At 57.0% G+C, this 22,960-nt stretch overlaps 1 protein-coding gene across 4 annotated transcripts in view; it reads left to right on the top strand.

Annotated features, from left to right (window-relative positions):
- Window positions 1–22,960, top strand: part of Prima1 (proline rich membrane anchor 1) — a 48,501-nt gene that overhangs the window by 777 nt on the left and 24,764 nt on the right. For 3 of the 4 annotated variants that reach the window (XR_007107359.1, XM_047542586.1, XM_047542584.1), the window contains exons 2-3: window positions 743–866; window positions 7,330–7,465. Coding sequence is in view for 3 of the 4 variants with exons in the window: in XM_047542586.1 (XP_047398542.1) it covers window positions 774–866; window positions 7,330–7,465 (229 nt within the window). In the remaining variant the exon portion in view is untranslated. Of the gene's footprint in view, window positions 1–7; window positions 128–742; window positions 867–7,329; window positions 7,466–22,960 lie in introns of those variants that run through there. The other variant, XM_047542585.1, reaches the window with a different exon arrangement.

Raw genomic sequence — 22,960 nt, 5'->3', positions numbered from 1 at the left:
GGGGGACTGGGGAGGCGGCTGGCTTTAAATGGGGGTCGTCCGGCGGACGGGAAACAGAGCTGCTGCGAGGGGAGCGCTGACCTCTCTTCTCTGCCCCGAGGATCGGTTGGGGCCGCCGCCAGGCAAGGTGGCGTGGGGCATCGGAGGGGTGCGGGCGGAGATGGAGGCGTGCGGGGAAACCCACGCCCCAGAGCCGGAGATCCGGGCTGGTGGGGGGGCAGACTTGGGTGCACACGGAGGTGCATATGTTGCAGTGTGCGCAGTGAGGCCGCGGGGCAGAGTGCAACGCAGCCAGTGATTTCGTGATGCTGTGCATGGAGGGTTCAACGAGTGTGCAGGCAGTAGTCTGTAGTGTGCTTGGGGGTCAGTGGATATGCACTGCTGTTTCTGTGGGTGTGTGCACAGGGTGAGTGATTCCCGCCGAGCTTCAAGTGTGCTCCCAGTGAGAGTGAGTTGTGCATGACTGTTTCTGGGGGGTGCATGGGGTTCAGTAAGTTGACTTTCTGGAGGTGTGCATGGGGCCAAGTTGTGAACGCAGTGTTCTGGGGGTTTGCGCCAGGTAGGCTGTGAGTCTGGGATGCTCAGAGTCAGGGAGTGTGCAAGCTCAATAGAAGGTGCATTTACGAAGGTGCCCCAGTGTGTGGGGCGTGCCCTCGGGACCTGGACTGCTACGTGTGCTCTTGCGCGGTGGCTATGGTGCCCGCGCGGTGTCCACCTGACCCGAGCCTTGCTCCCCCGACAGTTCGCCCCACCAGTGGGCGCCACGGGCCGAGATGCTCCTCCGGGACCTGGTGCTGCGCCGAGGCTGCTGCTGGCCCTCGCTGCTGTTGCACTGCGCGCTCCACCCGCTCTGGGGCTTCGTGCAGGTGAGCAGAGAAGGGGCTGCCCTGGCCGGGAGGCGGGAGGTGTCCTTTCACTCCCTGGACCCTGGTTTCTACAGCCCCACCAGGGCTTGGTCCTGGGGCCTGGAAAGATAGGAAACTCCAGAAAGAGGCTTCAACTGTGGCCTATGATCTGCAGGACAGGGCCAGGGTTTGGGCAGAGAACAGCTTCTGATCATAACCTTCCTTTATAAAAATTTGGGGAAAGAAACAAACTTACAAAGAAAAATGATCCCAAGAAGGTACATTCTTATTTCCCACCAGAACCCACTGCCACACTTCATATTGCTCTTCCTAAACTGAGTCTCAACACAGCAGGGAGCCCTGTGTGTTCCTTGTAGGTAGCGGAGCTGGGGATGGAGACAGATTGTGTGTGGCAACTTGTGACCAATATAAGAAAGACCTGCCTCTGTCAGAGCTTGAGGCTGAACCCCTCACCCTGGACCTCCCAGACTCTGGGACAGAGACCAGGCAGCCACCAACTGACGCTATACCTCTTAGGGGTGGTGAGAAGGTCAGATGGGATGGTCCCTAGTACTGTGAGAGTGGACACAGGCTGTGGTCCAGTGGAGAGGTAAAGAGGACTTTGGTGCGTGCCAGCTCTGCCCTTCACTGACCAAGGGACTTTCGGCAACCAAGATGACCCCTCTGATCCTCGGTCTCTTCCTGGCGTGCTACTTACTCTAAGTGCTCAGTGAGATAAAGCAAGTCAATTACTTTGCCTGGACCATAATAAACACTAAGGAGTATTCGTCCCTGCCACTGAGATAAGTATGAGGAACGCCCCCTTCTGTCTGGCCTGCTGGGGCTTCTGGAGATCACCAGGTAGCATGGCATTTTTGAATTGTTACAAGTGACATTTTGGGGGGGTATTGAAGCTAGTATCTGAGCTAGTTGCAGCTTTATGTTCTCTTGGGATCAGGGACTTGGGGATGAGGACTGTTCAGATGGTTGCCCTGAGTTAGGGTGACTGAAGGAGGTGAGATTGCTTACAAATCAGCTCTGGACCATGAGCTGCCCCAAACGATGGGACCCTGCTGGGAACCAACTCCCACAGACCCGTTTGAATGGTGTCCTGGGGGACCCCCGCAGAGAGCCAGGGCTCCCGGTCTCCACCCCCAGCGCCAGGCCCCATCGTCTGCTCTCCTGTCTGTCTCACGATTGTTTTCCTTTGGAATGACGGCTTTGTTTAATGTGTGAAACAGCAGTTCCACTCCGCTGCGTGTCCCCAGATTCAGGATTCTGTCACTTCTGAACACTTTGGCGGTTTGGGACTAGTTTCTCTTGTTCAACTTTTAACTGAACCTGGCATGTGAAGTTCCCTTAGCTTTTATATTCGTTCGTTTATGGTTTTCTCTCTTCCTCTCTTCCATGGGCTTTTTTTTTTTTAAAAGCAAGGCGATGAGGTTGATAGCCTTGGGGCTGGTCTGCTGTGTGAATTAGCAGGATCTAACCAGAAGACCGCTGCCACCCCCGCCCCAACCCCTACAAGGAATTATTTTGTAAAAGCAGCTCAGCTTTTAAGTTGTCCTTTTAAACAGGCAGCATTCACACAAGCAATTGTGTGTGTGTGTGTGTGTGTGTATGTGTGATCCTCTTACTCAATACAAATCAATTTTCATGAAAATCAATTAGAAAAGGAATCCTCCAGATAAATAGAATGGGCAAAAATCTTGGCTTGAGGCTCTGAAAAAATTAATTTACAAATGATAGGGACAGAGAAGCCAAGGGAAAGGGGGTTTTGGAGTGAATGGATCTGGTTTTTAAGCAGAAGAGCTGAATCCAGGGGAACGTAGTGGAGAGGACAAGTGGAAGTGTGGAGGCCATGTGTTTTTCTTTAAGTGGAGAGAATAAAATCTGTCACGTCACAGGAGTTTCTCGAACAGAGAAAGAGCTGGAGAAAGAGCTTGGAGCTATCTATGCTTCCATGAGCATTTTGCCAGAAGAATCCTCCAGAGTGGTAAACATTTGGAAGGATGGGGCCAACGCAACCAAGTCTTAGGATTAATGGGTTCATTGGTGAGACAGGAGACCTGGGGTCCCCAAAGCACCAGGCTCCTCCCTTGAAATCAGCCTGAAGCCTCTGGCTGCTGCTGGATGATAAGAGACTTAATCGTTAAAGTCAGATGACATTTAAATTGCCAGAGGGCTGGTGGGGGCATCCTTTCCCCTTCTTACTTTAATGTGTCTGGAATTGAGATTTTGCGCTTTTGTGATCTAGGGTTCTTCCAAGTTCACTTCAGATGCTTCCTTTTTTTGCAAGGGAAAAGATGACAGCCTGGCAGATTTATTAGGTGTGACAGGAGTGTGTCTCATCAAGTTACTGTGGTGCTGGCCTGTCTCCATAAAAGGTGCCAGAAGCCATCATCTTTGTGGTCGCCCGTCTAGAGCCATGGTCAGGGAGACAGGCCCAGGGTCTGGCCTTATGGGTCTCCGTGTGCCGATGAGGAACTCGCCCGGGCCCAGGTGAGGCCAAAGCCTGCAAGAGTCAGTAAAGCTTTGATTATCTATTCAATGGCATTTATTGGACACCTACTGTATGTCAGGCCTGTGTTAAGTGCAAGTGACTTAATGTCCCTGTGGCATTGATAGTCTGTCCATGGAGAGATAATTAAACAAGTGATTATAGGACAGAGAGCTCAGTAGGTGCAAATAGCTTGGCCCTGGTGCAGGAGTCAGAGAAGCATCTAGACGCCTTAGTGCTGCAGCTGAGACTGGAGGGATAAAGAGTCAGGATGCAAATGAGGGGAAGCAGAGGCAAGAGCCCCAGGAGGCCGGGGAGGCAGCGGGGGAGGGAGGCAGGAGGTCCCCTTACTGCGGTAAGCCCCTCATGTGGTGTCTCGCAGATTAGACTTGATCCTGAGGCCCAGGGGGACTGTGCAGGGTTTGAAGTAAGAGATGACATCGTCTCAGATGGGCACTTCAGACATCAGCCCGGCTCCAGCTCCAAGAATGGGTTCAGGGAGGGGACAAGACCAGGAGCAAAGGGGCTGGTGAGGGCAGGATTGCCAGATTTAGGAAATAAAAATATAGGACATCCAGTTAAATTTGAATTTCAAATAAATCACAGGATGTTTTGTAGCACAACTAGGTCCCATACAATATCGGGGACGTGTTTATCCTGCGAAGTTGTTGGTGGCTTATCTGTAATTCCGACTGAACAGGACATATTCCTTCTGAGAATCCTAGCCAGAGGCAGGTGCTGCCAGTGGAGAGCCGAAGGGGTCCAGGTTTAGGGACGGTAGCAGAGGGAATGGAGAGATGCAGACAGATTTGAGCCCTGGTTGGGAGGCAGCACCCACCAGTCCTGGAAGCCGCACTGATTGGGCAGGAGCGGGAGGTGGTTGGGGGAGCACTGACTCTGGGGACTGGCAGCCATAAGCACTGTGTCCCTCAGACCACAGTGACGGGTGCCAGATCCAGGCAATGCCCACTCCGGGCAGCCACAGCATGATCCTGGCTGAGGAGGACACTGCGGAGCTGGGCAGGGAGGCAGGTGATGGCCGGCCGGGCGGGATCGATGCCAGCCGTGGTTCTGTGGGGCTTCGGTGAGCCATCAGCCTCTCGTGGCCTCTGACCTTTGCTCGTCAAGTCCTGTGAAGAGCAGGTGATTCCGGGCAAGTTCCCTCTCCTGGCGAGACTCCCCAGGTGAACAGCCATGGAGCAGGTGCTGAGCCAGCTCCCAGCGCCCACGGTCCCTTCTCCACTGGTCCAGCTGCACCACTGCCACGCAGCAGAACCCCAGTGTGGAGCTGGTTGGGGAAGAGGGTTGATTCTCCACCGCTGGGCAGACCAGCTCCCAATGTGCCTTTGCATTGAGCACCAACTGCATACCGGGTCCTGCGCAGCTGTGCTGCGTTGCTTGGCTGGCTGAGCCCTGTCCCCCCTGTGTGTGGCTAATAAACCTCCCTTCCTGGTTCTCATGGGGTGATCAGGGCACATCCCCATGGCCAGCACCTGTCAGGGTTCAGCAGGTCACTTGTTCAGGTGAATCAGCAGAGATTCACCTACCTGCCACCCAAGAGACCCTCAACTGAGTGTGGGGAGTCAGACATCACAAGACACCAGGAAAATTGCCACGAAGAGAAGCGTGTGCAAGGTGGAAGAGCAGAACTGGACGAGTCAGTCTACAGTCGGGGGCGTGGGGCTCAGGACAGCTCGCCCAGGTGATGGTGCTAGAGTGCGGGGCAACGGGGCAGAGATGCTGGCCAGGATCTCAATAGCCACTGTGAGCACAGGGACACCAGCAGCCATGGCTTGTTGTGCTGGACAAATGATCAGGCAACTGTGTCCCTGAGGAAGAAGGACAGCCATCCCAGCCTCAGCCTCCCGCCTCCTGGGAGAGCAGCAGGTGGAACAGTGCCCCTGGTCCTGTCTCGGTTGGAGTTTTAAAATGCAGCGTACCCCTCACTCCTCCTCCTCCAGCCTTGGAATTTGGCCCCGAATTTCCTGCCCATCAGGTCACCACGCTGACCACTTACACATCTGGGCCCTTCTACCCTCCCACAAATATAGGTTAAACCAACGTGCTCCCCTTGAACTCCCTGGTGTCAGTCGCACCATTGAGGCTGGAAAGTCATTGCTTCCGCCTGACTTGAAGTTCACGCCTTCGGTGGAAGCGGTCTTGGGGGCTGGCCGTTCGGAGCCTGGAGCTTTCCAGTAACCCCTGGGGTCTTGGAATGTGCTCATGCACAGGGGGCAAGCCCAGTGTTGGGAGCTGAGCCTGATGTGTGGGAGTTAAGTGTGACTCACGGTGGAGCCTTCGCTCTGCCCAGGGTTCCGAGTGCAGCAGAGGTCCTCTACCAAGACTGCACGGTGCTGAGCAGGAGCCCGGGGCCTCTTGGATATTAACTCTGGGCTGCAAAGCAGCCCACCTCCCGCCGTTACCTCCATGGCCATTATCAAGCCTCTTCCCACTTAGCAAGTGCCGTGGGGTGCCCATCCCTGCTGCCTCTCTCCCACGCAGCGAAGCGAGTCCAGAGTCTCAGCCTGCAAGGGCAGGCTGTGCGCAGATGCAAGGACGATGGGGTTCTGGGTTTCCAGTGTCTCAGAGATGACAGCAGAGGAATTCCCTGCGGCCTTCATGGAGGTGGGGGTGACCACCAACTCTGCCCCCAGGCCTTGAAGTCAGCCTGTGCCTGAGGCAGGCACCAAACCTCCCTGGCAGCCCGTCCCAGCCAGCGGTTCTCGCAGTTCTTGTGCTGACTTTACCTATGGTTAACCTGGGAAGCGGAAGGAAGTACACAGGCCAGGACCCAGGCCCGGCTCCGCCTGCGAGACTCTGAGTGGATCAGCGCCAGGCAGTGGGAGTGTTTGGGGCTCCCGGGCAGGGCTGGCGCTGGGACCACCCGTCCAGCCCAGGCTTCCTGCCACCTTTCCTTACTGACAGATGAAGAAACTGAGACCAGTGCTGGGAAAACACCAGGCCAGGACACACAGGGCGAGGGCTCTGGTCCCGTCTGTGATATCCCTCCGTCCATCCATCTGTCCATGCCTCCATCCCTCCATCCATCCTCCAAACATTTGTGAATGTCAGTCAGACCTTTTCTGGTTTATAATGAGGAGAGGGAGCCCAAGGCCCGGCCCTGCCTCACAGAGAGGACACTTCCGTGGTGAAGACAGGGAGCAACCCAAGAAGAACCTGGTGCTGGAGTGGGAGGCTATAGGGAGCTCTGTCCTGGCCTGGGAGGGGAGATGCTTCCCTGAGGAGGTGACACCCGAGCTGCCTGGTAGGCAAAGAAGCGGGCAAGGGCTTGAGAGCTTCCTGCCCCAGGAACAGCATGTGCGAGAGCAAGAACCTGAGAGGGTGTGAGGGGCAGAGAGGTTGCCTACGGTCTCCCTCCCCAGGCAGGGTCTTGTGGGCCATTGACACCTGGGCACTGGGGAGGAGCTCCCTTGGCCTCGGGTTGGAGACGGTTTGATGCAATGTGTTTCCCACTGGGATACAGGAGCAGGGGCCTGGCCAGGCATGATCCTCCCCAAGATGGGGGGACCTTGCCCCGGAGTGGATACAGAAGGACCACAGGGGCTATGACTAGGGAGAAGGTGAGGGTGTGGCCTTACGCTGCTGCGGGGAAAGCAGAAGCGCTGAGCTTAGATCACTGAAGACATCCAGGTGTGACGCCCCTGAGCAGCCACTTGTGTTTGGGCCTCAGGTTCCGTATTTGCACCAGAGGGAAGTTCTACAGGTCTTTCTCTCGTGAGTATCCAGGTCATCGGCCCCAGGGTCCCATAGCTGGTCCCTGGCAGAGCAGGGGACGAAAGCTTGGTCTGCGAGACTGCCAGGCTGGCCTCCCTAAGCGCTGTCCCTTGAACCTTCTGCCTGTTCTCCCTGCCTTGGTCTTGGGGATGGGCCCCAAACTCCAGCTGGCAGGGACCTGGGGGGCCCCCATTTGATTTCCAGAACCTCACTGTCTCCTACGTCTTTTGGGTGCGCCCATGTCTGTAGGTAACGCACGGCGAGCCCCAGAAGTCCTGCTCCAAGGTGACAGACAGTTGCCAACACATCTGCCAGTGTCGGCCCCCACCTCCGCTGCCCCCACCACCCCCGCCCCCACCGCCTCCCAGACTCCTCTCTGCCCCAGGTAGGTAAAGGCTCGCTTGTTTTCCCCGGGTTGCGCTCTATGTTTTCCTGGGCCCAGGAAGATCTGGTGAGTGAGGCCGAGGACAGCCCTGCCTCCTTTGTAATTTTCCACTGGCCGAGCGGGAGGGAAGCCAAGGCCTAACTTTTCCCTGCAGTCTGCAAAATGCTCTTCCCACAGAACGCTCCTACGAGATGGAGAAGGATGTTTCTCCATCGGTTAATCGGATAAAAGTCAATCTCCATTTGATGAGTGGCCCGGCCTGCGTTGTTCTGGAGGCCAGATCTTTAAAGGGGGCAGCGACTGGGTACTGTCTTAAACACCCCAGCCACGTACACAGCTTTATTTCTCGGCTTGAATTCATGTGTAAGGAGCCAGTTGGTGTAGGATCGAAGGCACGGCTCTGGGGGCCAAGTTGCACGGTGCCTTTTGGTCATTTGCGCCCAATTCTGCTAAAGCCTCTTTGGACTCTTCTCCTCTCTGGATGACTGCATCTCTGAGCAATTTGATTGCCTGGTCATTCCAACAGAGGAGCATTTCTTCAGCCAGAAATGGTCTCAGCCCTGACCTCTAGGCGGTCAAGTTCCCTGCTTGCAATTTCGGGTTGATGCGGTCTCTAAACGGAGACTCTATTTTAGATGGACCGCTCATCCCGAGAGCAAGTCTCCCTTCACCTCATTAAACATCTCCATTGAATTATTTGGGGCACATTTTAAATAGCCTTGTTCTCTGCTAGACCGTGTTTCCAGCCTCTTGGTATACAGTTGGCAACGCAGTGTTCTGGGGGCATCTGGTCAGTTTGTGTGAGTTTCTGCATTTTGTCTGCCAGGCTCCTGCCTATCTCTGTCCTTGCCTGGTACCCTGTGTCCCCATATTCTCAAAGTGTGGCCCTCGAATGACCTGCTTCAGCATCAACTGAAGCAACGGTTTTAAAGCCCAGCTTCCCTGGCCCCCTTCAGTTCCCTGAGTCAGAAGCTTTGGGTTGGGACTCAGAAAGGCCATGAGGACAAGCTCCAAGGGGGTCAAATGCAGGGCAGGTGGAGACCCTGGGCCCAGCAAGCCTCCATCCAGGCCTCCAGGGGATCCTCCTACACCAATGCTTGCTCGCCTCTTTTCTGGAGGGACCCCTGGACCTCGGGCACCTGCCCTTGCATGTTACTCCCTTCCCTTCCTTGGAATTCCAGCTGCTTCCCTCTCTAGGCCCCTACACAGGGGCAAAGGCCAGGAATGGGATCTTCTGGGATCTCTCAGTTCCTCAGGAAAAGCCATCCTGTCAGCACCCACAGAGTAGCCTGAGAGAACACAGAAATTATTTTCCAGGGACTCTGGAAATTCCTGAGTAGTTAAGCAAAAGTGTAGCCCTAGAAAACAGTCACATTGACCTGCGTCTCTAAGAATAAATGAGAGGGGCTGGGGATTTAGCTTAGTGGCTTGCCTAGCACGTGCAAGACCCTTAGTTCAATCCTGGGCCCTGAAAAAAAAAGAAAACATGAGATTATTCTAGGTAGATAGGAGGTCGTGGGGATAGGGCACCAAGCAGAAGGAGCAGCGTTGACAAAGGCCTGGTGGTGTGGCTCTGAGGCCCCTCTTGGGCGTTACAAGTCCTTCAGTGGGTGTGTCTTAGTCTGTTTTCTGTTGTTATAACAGTACCTGAGATTCGGTGAGTTATAAAGGAAACGGGCTTTTGGCTCATGGTTCTGAAGGCTGGAAAATCCAAGAATGATCAGCAGCATCTGGTAAGGGCCTCAAGCCATATTAAGACATGGTGGAAAAGTGAGGAAGGGCAGGCAGACCCTGGTGGAAGGGAGAGTAACTAAAAGGCCAGAATAACCTGCTCTCGTAACCAACCGAGCCATTCCTGAGAGAACTAACCCAGTTTCATGAGAAAGACATTAATCTCTCTTAAAGCCACTCCTCCCAACACAACCGCACCAGCAACCAAGTTCCAGCCTGCGTCTTGGTGGGTCAAACCACACCGAGGCTGTAACCGGGAACTTTACGGTGTGGCCAAGGGCAGACTCCAGGGGTCCGAGTGCCTGGTGGCGTCCGTCACATTTCATCCCGTGCATCCCTGTTAGCAGCCACCGTGGCCAATACCACCTATTATTTGCCTTATTTTCTTCCTTACCTAGACTCACATTTTGTGTATAAAAATTAATTTCCAAAGAAAGTTTTATAAGACCACTAGAAATGAAAAACCAGGGTCACTTGCTTAAATAGAAGGCAACCATTGAGATAAATGCAATAAGAACAAGTCAATGTTCTAAACTTCTAGCCTTCTGTGGAAGGTTCTGAACTCACGGCCTTCCCTCTTTGCTAGAAAGGGAGAGAAGCAAGTGGCAGAAGAGTGTCAAAGCCACAGTGGCACCAAGCCGAGACTGTCTGTAAAGCTGTCAGGAGGTCATGAGAGAGTCAAGGAGCGGTCCACAGTGGGTAACTTGGGTCACATGTCATCGTTGGACCAATCGTGGTCAAGCCTCAGCTTCTTCTTCTTCTAGAAAATGGTTCATGGATTACACTCACTCCACAGGGGTCTCCAGAGGGTCCCAAAGTGCACAGTACATTTGAAAACTGGGGGGGTGTCCATTGCTGCTGTTGGCCACTCCAATAGGAGGCGGCCGGGAGGGCCAGCTGGACTCGGGCGGAAGTTAAGAGGGACATGTGATCCCCAAAGAGATTAAATCAACCCGGATCATTCAAACAGGGCAATGTGCCTCCAGCCAGAGCGGCTTTGGCCTTGACCTCTGTGTGGTCAAGGTCCCTGTTTGCAGTTGCAGGTTGATAAGGTCTAGAAGGAGATTCTGTGTTCTAGACAGATGGCTCCGTTTGGGCCTGTTGGACGCCTGGGATCCTATCTGGATCTACCAGACAGGCAGGGAGGACCGAGAAGCCCAAGAGAATTCCCAGGGGGACCCCGGCAGGCAGGAGCCAGGGACGCCGGACAGGTATCAGGGAGAGAGAGCGGCTGACTGAGGCCAGATTCAGAGCCCAAGGATCAGGCGGGAGACATGGTATAGAAGTGCCCTTGATCTGCAGGAGGGCGACTTGGCGCGGGGGGTGTGCCTGGAACAGAGGGACAAAGAAGGGAGGGAGAGGACAGCCATTCCTGCAGCTCCGTGAAGTCCCCATGGAGGCAGTGACCAGAGGCCACTGTGGGAGCTGTTGGTGTCCTCCACGTGGCCAGACAGGCCTCCCTCTTCAGCCAAGCCATCCTGCCACTGCCCTGCCACTCAGGTGACCTGCTTGTCCCACTTTGCCTGGGACTGTCCTGGGTCTTGCCCTCAAAGTCCGCTGTCTGGGAGACCTTTCTGCTGGGCTCCTTTCTTCTGGTGAAGTCCTGGCCTTTGCACAACTGGCTTCATCAGGTTGAGTCAGGGTCGGTTGGTTTCCCAGACTGCTTCCGGAATCCCCTGGATGCGGGGCTGGGGCAGCGCAGGCTTGCATGCCTCTGGTGGCCCACTCTGTGCCACTGTCCAGCAGCCCTGCCCTGAGCCTGCCTGCCCTTGGGAAGGAGCGTGGAAGGGGCCCTTGTGACGTGGACGTCCTCTGCTGCGCCTCTCTCTCGGGCTGCCCACAGCCCTCACACCCGGCGCCGGCCACACCTGCGGGGAAAGCTGCTTCGTACACTTTTGCAAGCGGTGGCCGAGGGAGGCTCTAGCTGGGTCTGTGGCAGAAGCCTCTACAAGGTGTGTTTAAACAGGTTGCCGGCGGGCCTGGGAATCTGCGTTTCCCAGACTTCCTCGGTGAGGCTGAAGCCCCTGCTCCTGGGCGCTCTCTGAGAACCAGGGCCCTAGAGGTAAGTCACAGCAAGTGGCTTTAGAGGTTGACCCGGCCTTGTGCCCCCGGCTCTGCGACCCTGGGCATGTGGCCTCCCTCTTACAGCCTCAGTTTCCTGGCATGATTCCTACCCGGGCGGGATTGCTGGGGAGACGGGCCACTCTGGGCGGAAGCATGCTCGAGGCTGGTGTGCGTGCAGTCTTGCCTGCCCTGCCTGCCCTCTGGGCTGGGCTGCAGCCTTTGTCCCAGCTCTTTGATTTGGGTGGGGAATCCTCTGCTGCGTGGAGCCTCTGACTTCCTGAGTGTGGAATGGCCGGCGACCATCCCTGCTGCCTGTGGGTGTCGGGAGGATTCCTGACAGGCTGGCACCACGCGGAGCCTGGAACCCAGCTATTGCTCCATGAATGACAGCTGCCAAGTAGCGATGGCTGGTAGCGGCCGCTGGCCACTGTCGGACTGGAGATACTTCCACTGGGTTCCGGCACTCTGCTGAGACAGCAGCCTTGGATCCCAAGCTGCGAGGATGGAGTGGGCTTGGAAGGATGTGTAGACTCTGCTAGGTCCTCCTCAGAGCTCCGCTCGTGTCCCTTCCAGGTCAACCCTTGCCAGATTTGGGATAGTCCCAGCATGCACAGGCGGGAGAGAGCCCAGCAAAGGCATCTCGAGGCCTGGCTGGAAAGCCCACGGCAGCCCCAGAGCTGAGGACCCGGGCTTGCTTGGTGACCGTCAGTGATGGGCCATGGGTCCCTGCTGTGCCTCAGATAGCTGAGGCCCAGGAAGGAGCGGTGTCCCAGCCCCAGGGAGGTGTGCACACATGCCCTTCGAGATCTGCTTCCAAGGCGGGTGGGGCCGGAAGCAACCGAGGCAGAGAAGAGACTGGGGTCCACAGGCCCACAGGGCCTATCTCAGACAAGCTCAAGGTGCTGAGATAGATTTTATTTTTGCATTTATTTTATACTTGGAAAAACCAGAAGAGAGGCTCAGTGACTCCCCAAAGGACACGTGGCAGGGGTCGAGCTAGGAATGGGGTCGCCTGGTTCCCCTCCTTTGGGCCAGGTTTCAATAGAAAGAGACCAGTTGGACAGTGGACTTCTAGAATGCCCTTTGGCCATCTCTGTTCACCCAGAGCGCTAGAAAGAAACCAATAGTTAGAGCTCAGCATGTGGCGGAAGCTCCACTTTCCTTGTCTCATTTAATCCACAAACACGCCTTTGCAATAGGCGTTGCCATTCCCAGTTTCTACTGTCCAGAAGTTCAGAGAGGGTGAGTTACTTGTTTGAGGCTGCCCAGTAGGCAAGGAAGGGCCGTCATTTGATTGCTTCCTGCTTTTTCCCCTGCTTCACACCCGCCCTCCGTCACTGATGTCAGCTTGTGGGGCTTCCCTTGAGTGGCCTCGCTGCCTCCTGTCTGGGAGCGGTTGTAAAACTGGAGTCCTTCTGTCTGCCAGCCTCCCCTAGAGTTAGCCTTCACTGCAGATCTGTCCCTGTTGTGGGCTGGCCTCCCTTGGGTCCTCCATGCAAGCGTATTAATTGCCGGGACTGGCAATTCGTTAACTAAGAGGAAGCCTTCTCTGTGCCCCTGGGGTTGGTGCTGGCCAGGGCCGCCCACTGAAGCACCTGTGTGCCATGCCACCCTGCGGACTGGGCTTCCTCTTAGCCGAGGAGATGGGCTGGTGGAGCTGTGGAGCCCTGGTCTGATGTGGAGACGGGCAGGCTGGGGGACCCAGGGCTGGCCATGTCGGGAGGGAGGCTGGTAGATTTTGAGGAGTGGCCCACTGGGGAGGCCACCAGATGTCACAGTGCTCCTCTCTGGTCCTCGAGTCGTTTGATGGTGCAGCAGGGACCACGAAGCAGACTGCGGTGGGGCCAGGAAGGTGGTGGCCGTTCCACCTGCCCTCCGTGTGTCAGCAGCTGCCGTTTTAAGGGCTGGATTCTTGGGCATGAGTCAAGGTCTAACCAAGTTCCTTGGCTAACTTCCAGGGTCTCGATGTGCTGGGGCAGGAAGAGGAGACCCAGCCCCTGGGGGCCACGGGGCCCAGTGACGGGCCCAGCAGGGGACGCCAGCCCTGTGAGCTGCAGAGGCTCACAGTGCTGCTGACCTCGTCCTTGGCTGGGTGTGGTGTGAGCGCGTGGCGGGGTCTCTGGACGTGGGACAGGCCGCGGGCTTGGGTGTGTCCCGCTCCGTGGCTGTGTTGTGGGCTGCGTTGGTGCTGAGCTGGCTGTCACCGTCAGCTGGATCACCCCTGCCCCGGGTTCGCCTTTCGCTGGAGGAGGGTTGTGTCGTGTTTCCCCCGAGCCACGCGTCTGCTCTTCTAGTAGCAGGACTGGAGGGCGGACGGCCTCTGGCTCCGTCCAGCTGTGTGCTGGTCTCGTGCTTTTGTTGTTCCATCTCCAAAGCGGTTGTAGGAGAATGAAATCCGGCCCAGGGCAGCCCCCGAGTTGCCTCTCACCGGAACTGAGGTCTCTGCTTCGGCACAGTTCTTACCCGGTGGCTGTCCCGTCCCGGACGTGGACAGACTGCCCTGCGTTCCCCTCTCCGTGTCGTCCACCAGGCGTGAGCCTGACACTGGCCCCACCTGAGTGGCCCAGATCCCTAAGAGCCTGCACAGCTGATGGCTTTCTTTTTAACCTGTCAAGTCCCATCGTCCCAGATGTGGGACACCTATAGAAACAAATTGAGCAACAAATATGCCGCTTACGGGAGCTTTTGGAATAAATGCTACGTTTTTAGAGTTCAACTCTTTTGAGAGAAGTCGCGGGTGAATGATTAGAGCATTTGGAAAAATCTGTCTGCGTGAAAGGCGAGCTCCAGAGGAGGACCCACAACCTGTCCCATTGCGCCTGTGATCTCGTTGAGTCAAAAGCTGGGACTGAGTGGGCCTAGTGATTTTTATTTTTGTCAATTTCCGGTTTTTCCTTTCTGTCTTCAATAAGTAGAATGAGTTCAGTCTTCCCTTTATGTATTCCTATCTGGCAAATAAGAAAAGATGGCGAGTGGGCGTCTGTTTCAGTTTCTGTCTTGAATCAGTGAGCACACGCGCAGAAACGGGCTTGTCCGGGAGCGTTTCCGGGACTCCTGGTGGACTAAGGCCTCCCGGTGACGTGGTCCTCCCGCTCAGGTCCTCAGTCAGGTCCTACCTTCTCTCTCCATTTCGTCATGTCTCGGCCACCTGCACTGAGGGCAAGAGACCAGGTCACCAGATTCTGTTTTGTTGTCAACAGGAAACATTAAATGAGGTCTTCTGCAGGGGCCCCCTGGCTGTAAGGACGCAGGGGACTCACCCACCCGGCTTCTGGAGAGCCTGCCTTTGTTCCCTGAGTGTCTGTGAACTCCGTGTGCCCTGCTCTGCGTGAGGCCCCCCGACTGGAGGCCCCGTCTGTGTCTGCAGCGGGCAGCCGCGCATGCAGCCGGTGGTGGCCCTGAGGATGGGTGGGAGAGACGGTGACCTGGATGCAAATCAGGAATTCTTTGATTATCACCTGATGCCGGCACCTGGGGGTCTAGAGACTGGCTCAACCCGTCCCATCACCAGATCATCCACTTCTCCCAGAAAACCTGACCTTGAGATGACTCGGCCTCAGAAGAGCCACATGGCTTTCCCAAGGTCACCCCCCAGTGAATTCTCTGGGACCCAGATCTGGGTCGTTGGCATCTGGGTGTTGGTTCCTATCTGCTGTCACCCAAGCATGGCAGACACGCTGAGCCACGTGGTAGGTGAGGGTGCCTTGTGGACGTGGCTCACTTCTCTTAGCCACAGAAAACGTTGCCTTCCTACCGTAGCGTTGAGGACAGATGAGTGTCCTGTGGAAAGCTGATCCTCGGTGGTCACTGCAGGGTGCAGGTGGCCTGGCTCCATCCTGCCTGCTTACGGGAAGCGTGCAGGGAACCACACAGCCCAGGCGCAAAGGGCTTTGTCTTCTCGTTTCCTCACCAGCTTCATTGTGAGTGCCAGTTTATGTCACGGCATTCATTTTGCGTTAGAAATGAAGGCAATTAGATGAAACACTGGGGGAGAGAGCTTTCTGGGGAACAGAACTTTCAGCTAGCTTTTGGAGCGGCTCAGGGGTGCAGCACAGGGGTCCTGGGAACAGAGATGCTGCAATCGGATGTCTTAGTGCCAACTCGGTTTCCCCAAAGCAGTTGATCGTTGAGATAGGGAGAAACATCTGACAGGAGGTAGTTTGAAGCAAGAACCATTCTCTCTTGACCTTCAAATCCTTGCCTTGGTACTGAGTCAGCAGGCTGAGACCTGCCTGCCGACCTCCAGAGCTGGGTAGTTTGGAACGGGTGGCCCCTCTGTGGAACTCTTCCTGATGGGCTGTTGGGAGGCTCCGCACAGTGCCTGGCTCAGGGAAAGCCCCTGTCACATTAGCTCTTCAGTGTGATTCCGGAATTCACCCGTGTCCAGGACAAAGCCGTCAGTCTGACCAGTAAGTGGAGGACAAGTTCAGGGGCACAATCTCAAGCATGTTACCACGGCAGCACCTGGAACTCAGCACTGCTGGGGACTGTGCCTGGTGGTGGTGGCTGCTGGAGTGGTTATGCCACCTGCCACCAATCACAGCTGAGGAGCGAGGAGTGACTCTTCCCAGGGCAGAGAAGCAGCAGGTCCTGGAAGGACACCAGGAGCATCTGCCACAGGCTGTCACCTTCTGCTCTGATTCACTGCTGTCATCTTCTGCCCAAACCCAGACGTGACCCCAGATGTCCCCGGGAAACTGGCAAACTTGAAGGAAAGGTGGTCCTCTTCCTCCCGCACTGCCCCGAAGACTTCTCCAGGAGGGGGGGTTGAATGAGGGATTCAGAGGGATTCCCAATATGTAGATTTAGAGAGCTGTTCCTCACCACAATCGTTTATTCATTCAACAAATATTTAGAAGGTTCCGAGGGTGCCAAACACTACATCTGGTCACTGAGGATGACGCAGTGGAGAAGTCCAGTGAGCTCACAGAGAACGTTTGGGGTTCTGTTTTTTCTCACGTGGAGTTTGAGATCCCTGGGACAGCGGGGGAGGCAGAGCACAGGAGCTTTGCAGGCTGAGCAGAGCGCCCGAGTCTCCAGGGGTCAGCCGAAGGGAGAGGCAGTGAGCACAGCTGGGGCAGCTGAGGCGGGGCGCCAGGAAGAGCTGGGCCAGGACGCAGGACCCTGCCGGCCAGGCCGTGCCGGGAGCGGGGCTTGAGACCCCCAGGACTCCGTGGCAGGCCTGCTGTCAGGAAAGGCAGAGCTCAGGTGGTGGAGACAAGGTGATCAGCTGCCAGGTGAGGAGGATGCTGTGACAGTGGAGATCCTGAGTTCCAATTTGTCACTGTGCCTTGGAGGTGCCATGGAACACCATCAGCTGGCGGGTCACAAGCTGAGGGCAGAGGTCTGAGCTGGCCCTAAGGATGAGGAAGGTGGCCAGGATGGGGAGGGAGAAGGATGGGCGAGGACAGCACCAGAGAAGCCTGAGGTGGAAGCAGGTGAGAGGAGAAAAGCCAGAAGCCGGGGGTGCTGCTGAGGTCAGAAGAGCTCTCGGGAACAGCCCAGGAGCCACCTCCCCTGCGGGCTCACCGGCTCCTCCTCCACAGCTCAGCCCAGGCCACCTAGGAGCTGCCGAGGGGCCAGGCCCATGCACAGGTGGCTTCCACCCGGGGCCACGGAGGCCACAGGTGATGTCAGGAGGCCTGGGGGAGACAGACCCCTGTGGGCCTGGGGAGGGTGAGCTGCCCTCCCAGAATGGGAGCAACCTGCGCCAGAGGCTAAGGGAGCAGGCGTGGGTGTGGTCTGGGACCACCAAGGGCTTCAGAGCAGAGCCCGAGCGGCTCTGGGAGCTGAGGCTGGGGGACGGGCGGAGACCCTCATTCAGACATTTCTTGAGTGTTTCTCCATCCCCGAGCTCCAGAGGTAGCTCCAGATGTGCGGCCCAGGTTCTGGCAGGGGCCATAGAGCAGGGAGCAGTGGACATGGCCACCCCGGAGCTCAGCAGCTGTGTGCTGAGGGGGCAAGTGCCAGGGGCAAGGAGAGTCAGGGGGCCTGGGCACCGCCTGAGCCAAGGCCTGCAGGGGAGAGGGAGCAGCAGGCTGCGACCTGGCGAGTCTGCCCAGGTGGAAGGACAGCTGGGCTCAGCCCTCACCAGCTGGTGAGGAGCAGCGGAGGCCGGCGTGGCTGCCGCACGGTGGGAAGCGAGGACTGGGGGTGCAGGGGTGCAGGACCCCGTCTAGGGACTCTTCACTCAGGGAGAAGGGGGCGTGGGTAGGCACAGAGCCCAGGAGGACGCCATCCGAAGGGCTCCCAACAGAGTCCCCCTCCTACTACTGTGGGCTACTGTTGGGCTAGACTGTGGGCAGAAGCAGGGACGCCAGCTCAGTGACGCAGGGGAGAGGCGACAGCCTCTGGGACCAGCAGCACCAGATAGGAGCCGGCTGCTGGGTGGTGGCCTGGGTGAGTGGGGGACAGGATGGGGACAGAGCGTGGCTGGGGCCTCCACTGAGCCAAAGCAAGCAGTGACAGTGACCATTGCCCAGCACGGCCCAGGGCAGGGGCCATGCTGAAGCAGGACAGAGCCATCTGGTGTCACCTCCCAGGCAGCCAGTGGAACCACCGCTCTAATCCCAGCAAGGCTTTCCCTGAGCAGCCTGTCAGTGACCTGCTGTGGGTGTCATTCAAGGGGGTTAATATGCACCACTGAGTGGGAGGCGAGCCCGTGTCACGCTAGTGCTTCTGGGAGTGGCCGGGAGTGCGTTGCTGCAATGAGGTGACGTGAGCCGGCCCCGCCTGCATCCCAGGACCCAGGACAGGTGTCCCCAGGGCTGCCTTGCAGGCCTCCCTACCAGTCCCAGGTCCTGGCCTAAGCCGGGAGCCCATCTGACCATCCAGGGAGGTTTGTCTGTGGGCAGGAGGAGGGATTTGGAGTGTCCTTCAGAATCATGGTGAGAGTAGTGGATAAAGGAAGTCCAGGTGGACAGACGAAGTCAAAAAAATAACAGTGAACACCCTCGGTATGCTCAGAGCAGAAGAGTCCCCGCCTCGGAAGCCCTCTAACTTTCTCAGTCAAGAACCAACTGAAACAGGAGTCCAGGTGCCCCAGGGGAGACCCTGAGTGTTCAAGAGCCACCGGGTCACTCCTTCAGCCACTCGACGAACCCCCTGGGGCATCTCCTCTGGGCCAGGCACTGTGGTGGGAGGTGGGATCTGGGGCTACCGAGTGGTGCCAGGCCCACGGTGGCTGGGGAGAGCCTCTCCGAGCTGGCTGAAAATCCAGGGGACAGCATTCAAGGCCACGGGAACCGTGCACACAGAGGCCCGGGGTGAGAGCGACCGACAGGGTTCAAGAACCCAAAGATGACCTCACAGGACGTTGTGACGTGGAGAGAGGGCTGCCTAAAAGGAGGCTGGGAAGGCTGGTCCCAAATCACGCGGTGCTGTAAACCCTCATTTACACGGCACAGAGACGCTTCCTTCAAAGTGCCGTGGAAAGCCATTAAAGAGATTTTGACCATGGCCGTGACACTAATGGATCTGCTTTTTAAGACTGTCATTGGCAGTGAGTGGGTTGGAGGGTGAGGGGCTCTGGGGAGGCCAGCGGGTGTCCACAGGGCTGTCCAAGTGATAGAAGAGGAGGGCCAGACTGGGACAGTGACTCAGGGAAAGGGAGGTGACAGTTCCCAGATGCAGCTGGAGGAGCCAGCCGGCTGCGCGGTGCGCGGAGACCATTCATCTCAGGGCCGGGAAGGAGGCCCAGGGCCCGCGTCTGTGTCTCTGTTGGGTCGCTCACTGTGGCAACCCTCTCTTTCCAAGACTGTGCCAAGACGTTGGCCGTGCTTCATTCCCTGCACGACCTGGTGTGTGGGGACTTGATTTACGCTACCTCTCCTTCCTGTTTCTTTCTCTAAATATGGCCAGGCCGTGCATGGGAGTGGTGTTTGCTGGGCCTGCATCAGGGGCCTTCCTGGAGCTGGTGGGGACCAGCCAGGACCTGGTGGTGGCATCTGTACAGCCCCTTGGCCTCTGGAGGGGGAACTCAGTGGAGGCTCAAGCATCCCGGGTCAGGCTGTCCAGGAAGCTTCCAGACTGTGGTATCCCGACGGAGTCCTCTGCCAAGCGCAGAGCAGGCTTGAGCACCAAGTCCTTTCTGGAAGCTCCTCTGCCAAGGACCGCTGCCTCCCCTGGGTCTGAATGCTGGCATCGAAACCCACAGACGCGCTGGACTTATGAGCTGGAAAGGGCTACCAGGTGCCCAGGGGTGCTCTCACTCGGCCTGGCAGGCCCTCCCTCCCCTGCCCCCTCGTCCCCGCCCCTCATGCGCCTGACCCGGGCTCGCCTGCATCCCATCCCAGGGTCAGTGCCCGCCCTCCCTTGCCCTTTCCCTCTCACCCGAGCGACTGACTCTACTGTGGCTCCCAGTCAAGGGTGCCTTGGAGAGCCGGGTGTCCGTTGGCTGGAACTTGGGTTGAGGGTGAGTGCTCCTGGCGTGTGGTGGGCCAGGGATGATCAATGACCTGCCCCCACCTCCTGCGCTACAGGGACCCCACTCAGCCATCGGGCCTTCTTCCCAAGCAGCAGATCTCAAGTCCTAACCTGGTATGCCGTGCAGAGGTGGCTCTTTCCATTTTTGGAACTCAGGGACTCACATTGCTAACGTGGAAAGAGGTGTCTGTCTCTTTCGATGATTCTCTTTCACCCTTCGGGCTAATCCCGATTAATTTATGAACCATGTCCCAAATGCCTACAGTTGTCAACCACAGAGAGATGTGAAACACTGGGACCTGTCTCAGGTCCTCCGCTGGCGTCAGCCTCACCGGGGGTCCCCGTCAACCTCTGGCGACCCCGCTGGCTTGCAGGGAAGGTCAGCAGTGTGTCCCCCGAGCCCACACTCAGGGCTGTCATCTGCTGCCTTCTCATGGGAGATGTGGGAAATCTGTGGCACACTGGACTGCCCCTAAGACACCATAGTTGTGGTGCTGGTCACTCTGCTTGACTGGAAGACAGGGCAGTGGCCTTCACCAGGATTCTTGTTGTGTCTCTGCTTGTAACTATCATTTCAAATTGAACTATTTCTTCGTCTGGTGGGGTCAGGTACTTATATTGGGCCATGTTCTTAAAACCATGTTTTCCATGGTCTCTGCTCATCGTCTGTCTTCAGTTGGTTCCCCAGAGGTGGAACCTGCCTGGGGTTTGGGCGTGTGTCACGATTCAGTGATACCCCCAGGAGGAAGCCACAGGGAAGTGAGCCAGCCAGGACAGCAGAGGGGAGGAGCTGAGCCCGGTGTCCAGGTGGACAGTCATGGAGGCCTGGAGTGTGGACCGCCCCACACGGGAGGTTCCACCGCGAGGCCCAGCCGTCCTCTAGGCCTCCAAGTCCATGCATCGCTGCTGTCCCAGAGGAGGGACCTGAGCCCCCGCAGCATCCGCTCCATGCCCCTGTTGGCCGTGAGGAGCGTCTCCACTGAGCACAAGGTTCTCCTCAGGTCCTTGGCCCGGATAGGGCGGAACCCGTGGCCTGAAGACCAGATTCATCTCACTAATTCTGAAATTTCTGAATGTTTCTTTCTCCCGCCTTCTTCATCCCTTTTTCCTCCCTTTTTGCTGAACGGGATGGAGTCCGGTGTCCTAAAATGCCCAGCTTCCCTCAGAGACTTAGGGGCAGCTCAGACGACCCCACGCAGAGGAGCGCAGTCTCCACCAGGCCTCGGACGCAGACACGCTGCTGAGCAAACCCGGCTCCCCACAGTTCCCCCGCCAGGCCAGGCCAGACCTGGATTCCTTCACAGCCAGAAATACACAAAGGATTTTCTTCTCATCTCTGAGAACATTCTGGGCTTTATAACCAGCAAAGCAGTTTATCTCCGCATTCAACTCTAAGATGCTTTCTGCGGGCCCCTTAAGCCCTGTGGGATTAACCAGCGCTGCCGGCTCCACCCAAGGGCTCAAGGTTCCGTGGGAGGATGGCGGATGGGGCAGGGCGGGCGGGCGGCCACCGCGACAGGTATTAACTGCTGCTGCCTCTGAGGTGCAGCCATTAAGTAACAGCACTAATTCCTTCCTCCCTTCCTTCCTTTATTCCAACCACAAACCCACAAGCCGTCCATCTTCCCTGGGTGTGTTCTGGAAGTTCCTACACTGCTCAGAAAGTTTCCAGAGTCTTCTCTCCAAGGGTTTGAACCTGAGTGACCAAAATGGGAGCAGCGTTCACCAAGGCCGTGAGGGAAAGACTGGGTCTTGTGCTGGTGGGGAGGAGGACTCCCACCAGGTTTCCGGATGGGGTGGCCAGGCGAGTGGGTGACTTGGGAGGAGCTTGAGGGATGAGAAAGGAAGACTTGGCTCGGACGCGTGAACCAGAAAGTGCCCAGGAGAAGGGCTGAGTCAGTCGGACTGGGGGACGTGCGGGGCTGAAGCTATACCTGCAGGGGTCGCGCTGGTTGGAGTTGGAAGCCGTGGGACTGGAGCACCCCTGGGGACCTTTCTACCAACTCACCCTTGCTAGGAGCCGCGGCTGGCCGGGGAGAACGCGGCTGTGCTTTCCTTTCCGTGCTCGGGGAGGGCAGCTCTGTCTCCCCCATTGTTCCCAAAGACATAGATGGACGTGTGTCTGTCACTGAGACGGCAGCTCGGGCCACTGCCCCAAGAAGTACGAGCATGCCGGCCAGGCTGGCAACCACACAAAGCGGGCAACAGGCCCTTCCAGTGAGAGAGTGAGGGAGAGAGAGAGAGAGGAAACGGGATCTAACCATCAAAGATACTTCACATTTTAAAATCCTGATTTTTTCTGTTCTCTTGAAAGAACCAGCATCTCACGACCCTGTTGTTGGAAGTAGGAGCAAAAGCTCAGAGCAGAGTCCCTCAAGGTGAAAGGGGAATAGTGTGGGGTCCGGAGAGAGGAAAGGAGAGGGTCTGCCTGTCGATTGGGGCGCAGAGAGCAGGGCGCTGGGCTTTGCTCTGTGTGCGGGCTGGCCCCTGCCTCTCCTCTCCAGGAAGTCCCGGCAAACGCCCAGGCCTCATTCCTCCTGGAGTCTTGGCTCAGGAAACGGGAGGGATGCTGAAGTGGCCCCAGGGTGGATTTGGGACAAGAGCTAAGGCCAGGGAGCCCACCATGTCTGTTCTCCACTTCGCCATCCAACGGGAGTTCTGGAAAAGGTCCACATGCTCTATCAGAAACTTGGGGTTGAAGTTAGATATGCTTGGAAATCAGAGCCCTGGCTTTTAGGAAAGCAGCCATGTATGTGGGGACCATGGTTAAGTAGCGCCGCCTGGCAGCCCAGCGCCCATGTTCCTGTGCCGAAAGGTGTGGATCTCCACGCGGGTGAAATTCCTCAGGACCATCTGCAGCTCCACTTGCGCTCAGCTCAGGGTTGCTACCAAATTCATCCTGGTGCCAAACTTCCTTTTGCATGTGGAAATCACATGTAAAGGGTTGAGGTCCTACATCTGAAAAATAGCCCTTCCTACACTGGCTAGCTAGACTGAGGTCCATCCCTAGCGACCCTACATTCAGCTCTAAAGAAGGCAGCTGTGCTTCACACTGATCTCAAAGCGCTGCTGACCTGTGTTATGAGAAGGCACATCACGGGGCTGGGCTGGGGCTCCGTGGGCGAGCGCTTGCCTAGCCTGTGTGAGGCCCTGGGTTCCATCCTCATTGGAGGGCTCTCACTTAGAATGCTTAGAATCTCAAACGGGTTACCTTCCTACACTGGAAGATTCTAGAAACATCCAAAAACTTGTCAGTGGAAGGAAATGGAAAGTTAA

This window comes from Sciurus carolinensis, chromosome 2 (genome assembly GCF_902686445.1).
Source record: "Sciurus carolinensis chromosome 2, mSciCar1.2, whole genome shotgun sequence".
In the NCBI taxonomy this organism is placed as follows: Eukaryota; Metazoa; Chordata; class Mammalia; order Rodentia; family Sciuridae; genus Sciurus; species Sciurus carolinensis.
The sequence above is the reverse complement of the archived record's forward strand: the minus strand, read 5'-3'. Positions and strand labels throughout refer to the sequence as shown.